This window comes from Triticum aestivum, chromosome 1B (assembly GCF_018294505.1).
Source record: "Triticum aestivum cultivar Chinese Spring chromosome 1B, IWGSC CS RefSeq v2.1, whole genome shotgun sequence".
NCBI lineage: Eukaryota > Viridiplantae > Streptophyta > Magnoliopsida > Poales > Poaceae > Triticum > Triticum aestivum.
In genome coordinates, this window is record NC_057795.1 from 678,827,960 (window position 1) to 678,836,506 (window position 8,547).

Below are 8,547 nucleotides of genomic sequence, written 5' to 3' on the forward strand. Positions count from 1 at the left end.
ATTACCGAGAGGGCCCAGAGATACCTCTTCGACAATCGGAGTGACAAAACCTAATCTCGAAATACGCCAACCCAACATGTACCTTCGGAGACACCTGTAGTACTCCTTTATAATCACCCAGTTACGTTGTGACATTTGGTAGTACCCGAAGTGTTCCTCCAGTAAACGGGAGTTGCATAATCTCATAGTTACAGGAACATGTATAAGTCATGAAGAAAGCAATAGCAATATACTAAACGATCAAGTGCTAGGCTAATGGAATGGGTCATGTCAATCACATCATTCTCCTAATGATGTGATCTCGTTAATCAAATGACAACACATGTCTATGGTTAGGTAACATAACCATCTTTGATTAATGAGCTAGTAAAGTAGAGGCATACTAGTGACTATATGTTTGTCTATGTATTCACACATGTATCATGTTTCCGGTTAATACAATTCTAGCATGAATTATAAACATTATCATGATATGAGGAAATAAATAATAACTTTATTATTGCCTCTAGGGCATATTTCCTTCAGCAGGTGCGGGAGCCGGTGCGGGAGCAGGTGCGGGAGCCGGTGCGGGTGCAACGTTCCCCAAGAAGTCAGCAAGGGGAAAGTTCGCTGCATTTTTTCTGGATTTTGCCTGGTCCAATTGAAAACGGCCGGAACCAAGGAAGTAGATATATCTACAACCACCTGTTTTGCGGCAGCTACCGCTGTTGCGACTGTTTGAGATGATTTCTTCTCAACCGCAATCTCAACCTTCTTGTCGATGTTTTCTTCAGTTAACCTCCGTCTTTCCTTTCTCTCCTCCGTGGTCTCACGGTAGTACTTCTTCCACGTGGCGCCGTCTCCGACATCGTGCATGCGTCCATACGACGGTCGAGTCTCCACCGGGAGTTGTTTCAATATGTTCAACGCCCGGTTGAATGGAGTGTCCCATTTGGGCCTCGCCAATGCCTCAGACGGCGAGTCGCTTTCGGCCGCAATCCTGTGTTGCTCTCTCTGCAAAAGGCACAAGGATCGTTTACAAATATGACTAACGTGTGTAGTCGAATTGATCAGAAATTAAAATTACCAGCAGTCTAATGAACTCCGTCGTGACCGCGTTTGTCTCGTAAACCTTCTTCACTGGGTCCCAACGGTGTCGGGCCCTGAGGACGTCACGCTCCTGCGGGAAGGTGAACTCCGCCAAGGGGTCTGGGATGCCCAGACTCGTGGCTTCCGCGTCCTCCTTGGCCCATTTGGACCTCTTCCCGACGTAACCACGGCTTTCGAGGTGGTGGCTCTCAATGTTCCTCTCTTGAAGCCCCTTCATGTACTTAGACTTTTTTGGGAAGCTTCGGCCTCGCAAGTCGCCTTGAATATTTGAAACTGCTCTTCCGTGATTGTTGGATTATCCTTTACAATCTCGGAGTAGGGTTCCTTCTTGTCGATGATCCTTGCTTTCACCCTTGTTTTTCAGGCGGCCAACGCATCGCTAAACTTGGTCATGGTGTGTTTGTTTATCTTCTTCATTGCCGGGTCCTTATCTGGATCTTTATAATCCTATTCATTCCGGCCCGGGAACAAGAATATCTGATGAAACTTCTTTAGGAGAGAGGGCCTCATATTATCTATCTTCTGTAGTTTCTCATCGTTGATGGTGGCGGTTGTCCGTACGATGCAGCCTATTTGATTGCCGTAGCACCTGCGTGCTTCCTCGGGCGCTTTTGGCTCAAAATTGCCGTCGTCCACCTCTGTGACCACCAGTCTAGTAGTCCTAAGTTTGTTAGGAAGCCGTTGCCTCTTTGCTTTCGGTTCTACACCGGCTTCGCTCCCCGAGGCAGTGCCGGTCTCAGTCTCAGCGTCGGTCTCGATGCCGGTTTGAGTCTCAGTACCGGTCTAAGTCTCAGCACCGGTCTACGTGTCGGTCTCAGTCCTCGATGCCACCGGTGGGCCCAGCAACAACATCGGTTGATTGTCGGCAAGGCTCAAAAATTCGTCTGCCGCCCGGTAGACATCGTCGCAATCACCAGAACCCTGCCCTTCATCATTGCTAGCCATGTTTCCTACGATTAAATCTAGTCAATTAATTCTAGACCTAATAAAATAAATAATGACATAAAAAGGCCTATTGTTTTGCAGGAACATTGACTCCTTCCCGGTGCGGCAAATCCCGGGCACTCGATATGTCGTAGTTTGTAGCACAAGTCATGCCGAAATTCACGGAAAATTTCGGCATGACCTTTGCTAAAAAAGTGGACAAATCGAGAACCTGAAATTTGCCGGAACGGAAATGAATCAACATTCCGGCAAAACATAGGCCACTCGGCTTCATTCCATGGAAACAACAAAAGGCCACTTGGACACAATCAAAACATGCTTGTTCAAACACAATAGAGGAATTTGCATATATCGTGACCACTTCAAATTTGCATGTCCTAGCTTTCCCTACTGCCCTAAACTAAATATAGATTACATTTAGTTAACTACTGAACTAAATTACTTTACTCTAAACTAAATTCCCTACTGCCCTAATTAACATCTAGTTAAACAAACTCAATTTAAAAACTAAACCCTACTGAACTAATTAACATCAACATTATCTACTACTTAACATCTATTATTACCCTAACTAAAAAACATCTACTATTAACCATACTACTACTACTACTAAAAATCATTATGTATGACCCTAGTACTAATTAACATCTACTACTACTGCTAATTAACATGGAAGAGGAAGAAGAGAGGGGGCGGGGGAGTGGTGGGGGGCTTACAGAGAGGGGAGAGACGGTGGCGGGGAGGTGCTCGGCGACGAAGGTAGGGCGGCGAGGGCGGGCTCAGGATCGAGACGCGGCACTCCTGGGCGGGCTCGGGGGCGGTGAGGTCGAGTGCGGTGGCGGAGAGGTCGAGGGCAGCGACGGTGAGGTCGAGGGCGGCCCGAGAGGCGGCAGCGGTGAGGCTGGGCGGCCTCGGGCGGAGGCGGTGAGGATGAACGCGGCGTCGACGCCAGCAGGAGATGGTGGCGAAGTGGGGGCGACGGCGAAGTGGGGGAGACGGCGGCGAAGAGTGGGGCGAGGGAATTTGGGGGAGAAATGGTGGCCGGGGGAAACCGTTTTTTGGGTTAAGTCAAAAATAACGGTAGCGCGCTATGGAAAACGCACTATAGCTAAGTTAGCTATAGCGCGCTTCCGCAAACGTGCTACTGCTATACCTTCATCCTTTTTTCGTTTATTTTTCTTTACATTTTATATTTTTTCTTTCTCCTTTTTTTATTTCTTTCATTTTCATTTACTTTTCTATTTGTTTTTCATTTCAATTTGTTTTCGTTAGCAGTAGCGCTCTACGCGCAAATGCGCTGCTATAAGAATATTAGCAGCAGTGCGGTTTATGAAAGATCGCTATTACTATGTGTAGCCCACCGGCTTAGTGGTCGAAATTTTAGTAGTAGCGAGTTTTCAGAGAGACACCCTACGGCTATATATGCATCTGCAACGCGCTTATTTGTCACGCGCTACAGCTCTCTAGCAGTAGCGAGCTTTTTTAACAATCGCTACTGCTAAAGTTCAGTGTATAACGTTTTCCCTAGTAGTGTATGGGTTTAGATAAGGAATTACACAACAAAGATGTGATCGATTATTTTGTACCAAATTGCGCATGATGTTTGATGTGAACTATTAGGGAAAATTCCAAACCTTTTTTGAAGTGGTGAGGGTTAGTTAGAAATCAAAGATGTTCTAAATGTGGATTAGAAGGGTGGAGGTGAATAAGAGACTACCCAATTTATTCTTTTCTTGGTTGATCTTCGAGGCTAGTGCAGAAATATAAGTTCTCTACAAATGCAACTAGGTGATACACCATGTATGATGATTTACAGCAAGCTAGTAAGTTACACAAGGCACATAAACAAGCAACTAATAACACAATGTAAACCTAAGGTAAGATACAACCAAAGTGATGGAGAGGAAGATGTGATCCAAAGTTTACACTCTAGAGGGAGTGCTAATCTTCGTTGGAGAGGTGGGGAACAACGAATGCTCCCATGACAATGAATGTCTCACCTAGGTCTCTGACAACCTTGGTCCTCCTGCTAGAGGTAGCTCTTCGGGCGAGCTTCAAACCCTCACGTACAAGCCCGAGTCAAGTATAATGTCCTATTCCACACTATCATATAAGTTATAACAAGAGTATAGCACCAAAAGGTAGAATTACAAATTGAAATGTGATAGCACTTATACTTTATACATAGAAAACAAAATACTACAACATTCACACACAAAAAACGCAAGACATATTAGTTTGATGAAATTATAAAAATGTATTGTTTACATGTAGAGTAGTACCAAAATAACTTCCTGGTTTCAGGTGCAGCTTCTCGTTCCCGAAAACACGTGCAAAAATTTCAAGTTAGTTTCACAAGTGTATATATAATACCATCAATCAAAAAAAGCATGAAATCCCTCCGTCCCAAAATAAGTGTCTTGAGCTTAGTACAAATTTGTACTAGAGCTAGTACAAAATTGAGACACTTATTTTGGGACGGAGGGAGTACAAATTAATCACTCATATCAACTCGCAACTTGTGAAAAATGTATCACTCGCAACTTGCCCCTGTTGTGATCCAGGAAAAGGCAGCAACACAAATGAATATGGATCATCTTAATTATATTTCTTTGTACAGATGGTTTCATATGACTTCTTAAATCAACAATATTTGATGCACTTTACCTGCGTCTAATGGGTGGCCTTTAAGTGTCCATATCATAATCTGAATCTCGTGATCGGTTTCTGTTTGAGAAATATCGCCCCACAGCCTAGATCAATCAAAGTTCAGGAAAATTAAATTAGAAAATTAGGGCAAGGGGCATTACCGCGCTATGCTAAATAGAATTTGCATAAGGTGATGTGATCTCTCAGTATCTTGAATATGTACTGTGTGCCGAGCTGTTGTTGCTTTCTTGCGGGCTTGCGGCTGGAGACGGCGATGCACCGCCGCCGTGATGGGTGATGCGAGCGAGAGTCGATTCACAATTGTACAAGACATGGAATTTGACGGCCTGACGCACGCAGGAGGCAGTAGCAATTTACTTATGGGCCTTAACTGGGCTACTCACGTGAAGATTTGTGGACTAAAAGGCTTTTAGCTTTCAGTAAAAAAAAGTCTTTTAACTCGTGCATTCCAACTTCGATGGGTGCAGACTTGATTTTCTACTGGGTTCATACACACGATTACGTACATACATGCACGTGGCAGCAAAAATTCGTTGGTTTCACTTGAACCCAACGCTACAACGCTGGCTCCGCCTCTGATGGTGTATCTGCACTGGCTTAAATATCTCGGACGCAAAAAGGCATAATCCCAGGATTATTCCCAACTCGAAGCATATGCCAGCTACAGTGCTGTGCTTACTGAGTATTTTACTCCCTCTTCAATCCTCGTGACCTCATCTCAGATGTTTCGACCGAATATATCCATGTTGTTTGACATTTGGAGCAAAGTCAAATACAAACAAGAAGCGAAGCTAGCTAGCGCTGGTCCAGTGACAGGTGCACAGGTAACATTTGCGGCACGTGAAACTGACATACTTAATGAGATTGATTAGGTTGGTCAATTCATCTGTTAGTTACGTGTAAATCCTGATGCGATCTCGTATCTTTGCATCTAGTCCGTCTAGGGCATGCAGTGATCACTGCCGTTCCTGCGCGCACCACCTTGTCTGTGTATTTCTTTTAGGTTTAAAAATAGAAAGTCCACCGCGCCGTTGTGTTTGACTTTCTACCAACCAAGCTAGCACTATATATACAAAGGCCGCAGCTCCATTCCAAAGTCGACGATGTACGCTCACTGGGCAGCTATAGCTCTACGCGCGCATGCTCTCCTCCGCCTTTACCATTGCCAAACTGATCGACCTTCATCATGAAGAGTTGCTAATGGATGGACGCTGACGACTGGCTCGGGACGGTGGTGAGGAGCTGCAGCGACGGCGCCCTGGGCTATGAAGCAGAGCCTCCTCGCCTGGAAGTTGCCCGTGTGTTGCAGGATCCGGCGGAGTTCGTGGGGTGACTGGCGATGGCGGCATCGATCCACGTCATCATCATTGTACGACATGTGTGTAGATCTATTTTTAAATTTCAACCGCCAAACGTTGAAGTTTACACAAAACTAACGGATATAAACAGATGACTTATGAAGAACTATGAAAGACTACATCTTTTAATATGAGGTATAGATATAGATATACATACAAGATGGTGTTCCTTGTGCATACGTTACTCTGGCACTTCTACATATATATTGAAACCAGGATCAATTTATCGCCTGAATATTACCTTTACTCTCTTAGCATCAACATTTGAGTAAATCATTAAGTACTATAAGAAAAAAAATACATCGAAATCAAATAATTGAGTGTATGTGTTGATTCTCCTCGTTTTCTTGTTTAGGTCCACGTTTTGCATTTTTGCACTTGGATCTCAAATTTCTAAATGGTGGCCTCATCGGTGCTGGACAAGCGGAGGTGTGCAAGGATCTTGTTGAACTTGGGCCTCTGCCTCGTGATGGCGATGCACACATCATTGGGGAAGAGGTCCTTACTCACGAAGGCATGGTATACGGTGTTGACCATGACTCCAATGACTGTGACGGTGGCGATCCCTGCCAGCCCGACCGCCAATGCTCGGGTCAGCATGTTGTCCACCTCCGATGCATACAACACAGTGGCCAGTGCGGCGCTCGTTAGCGGGAACGTGTAGGCCCACCATGTCAGTGAGAACCGAACCCCCCTGAACAGGTTGATGCGTACCACCAAGGATGCATAGAGAAAGAGTGAGACGAAGTAAAGAAGCTTGGGGCCATGGCCGAACTCGCCAGAGATCGTCGCCCAAGCCATAGAGGCGACATTGGGTACGGTGACAAAGAAGAAGAAGATCGGATGGAGCTCCTTGGCAAGCTGCACGTTGGTGGGGAGTCTTTGGTAGAGGGTAACAAAGAGCACGAGGTAGTGAGCGAGCCCGACGGCAAAGAAAAAGATGGGCAACTCACGGAGGCCCATCTTGGCACCGAGTAGTGCTCCCACAAAGTTGCCAACAACGGCGAGGTGGTTCGACGGGTTGGCCACCTTCGAGAGTTGGCGCTCGCCGCTGGACATCCACTGGCCGTAGATCTTGAGGTCAAGGCAGAGGATGGGTGTCATGAGGAGGTACCAGACAATGTGGTTGATCTCCCTCTCGGGGCGGGGCAAGCCCTTGACGAGGAAGAGGCAAGCGATCCAGGGTGCAAAAAAGAAGTTGACGCGGACCGGATGGTGAAACTCGCGGCGGACGGCCTCGAAGTAGAACACAACCTTGAGTAGGTACGTGATGGACACAATGACGGTGAGGGCGACGGAGGCCCACCAGAGGACGCGGTTGACGGCGGGGTGCACGCCAAGGAACCCCGTGGAGTGCTCCGACGAAAGAGTCTTCCACAACATTGCCTGGCTGCTCACGCCCAGGCACATTCCGAACGCACTGATGGGAAACCGGAGGAGAAACGGCCAGGGCTCGCCATTGGGCAGCACCGCTACCTCTGCTGGCTGCACATCCAGGTGGTTATTGTTAGAGAAGACGACGTCTCGAAAGGTAAATGTTTTGGAATGCATCGGCACGGTTACGTGGCACGTACCCGAAGGGTCTCAAGTTCAGGGCCTTCAAGGGCGGCGAAGTAGGAGTCGGCGGAGGGGATGTCATTGTCCTCGTCGGTGTGCTCCACCGAAATCTTGGCCGCGGCGTTACACTCCATGTCGTCCGTCGGCGGCTCATGCGGCACCGCCCCACGGAGGATGGAGAGCTGCCGCTCGAGACGGCCTGAGAAGGTCCTGAAGTGGTCGAACCGCCGGTCCCACTCCCGCGTGCTTTCGCTCCGCGGCATAGCCGGCGCCTCGCCACCACCTCCGATCAGCATGGACGGCTGCGAGTGGAAGCGGGCATGCTTCATCAGCCGCGGCCTGGCAGGGTCGTGGACCTCCACCTTTGCCCCGCCCGCCATACCCTGCGCGAGGTGGAGCCCCGACGGCGAGGCCGGCATGCTAAACAAAACGGAGCACGTCGCCTCATCTTGATCCTGAAGCGCTCCCGGAGACTCGTCCAGTACCTCCGTTGCCATCTGGATGCTGCAGATGCTATCCCCATCCCTGGACGCCATGGCCAACAACCGATCAAGGACGTGCGCTATAGCCAAGCCAAGCTCCTGAAAATGCAACCCTGGATATCAACATGGGTAGTTAGCTCGGCTCGTCATGAAAAAATCGCATGCAGACATAGAAGACCTGCATGGCTTACGTACCCGGAGAAAGCTAGCGCACGCGCCGAATTCTTCAACGACTCGAGGCAATCGAGATAGCGAAGCAAACCTGGTATCTATCAGTTTATATAGGTTCCAGAGCCCGACGTTAGATGTCACTGACTCGACAAGTGTGGACTGATTCCACTCCATGGATCGGCAGTTGACTAGTTGACTTGAAGATGAAGAATCACCAATAATACATGCATGCATGGGCCAGGTCGTGCGTGCTCAGACGAGTCACAATCCGAAAG

At 47.7% G+C, this 8,547-nt stretch overlaps 1 protein-coding gene across 1 annotated transcript; it reads right to left on the minus strand.

Moving 5' to 3' along the window:
• Positions 1 to 6,183: 6,183 nt before the first annotated feature.
• LOC123100326 (S-type anion channel SLAH2) lies at positions 6,184 to 8,341 on the minus strand. The gene is made up of 3 exons (XM_044522271.1): positions 8,297 to 8,341; positions 7,637 to 8,214; positions 6,184 to 7,547 (listed from the first exon to the last, which is right to left on the minus strand). The coding sequence occupies exons 2-3, from the start codon at positions 8,153 to 8,155 to the stop codon at positions 6,456 to 6,458; spliced, it is 1,611 nt and encodes a 536-aa protein (XP_044378206.1). The 5' UTR covers positions 8,156 to 8,214; positions 8,297 to 8,341; the 3' UTR covers positions 6,184 to 6,455.
• Between the last annotated feature and the right edge of the window lie 206 nt (positions 8,342 to 8,547).

Coding starts and splice junctions, on each gene's coding strand:
- LOC123100326 (XM_044522271.1), bottom strand. CDS start 8,155: ATGGCGTCCAGGGATGGGGATAGCATCTGCAGCATCCAGATGGCAACG. Junction 7,548..7,636: donor CTGAACTTGAGACCCTTCGG/GTACGTGCCACG, acceptor CTGGATGTGCAG/CCAGCAGAGGTAGCGGTGCT.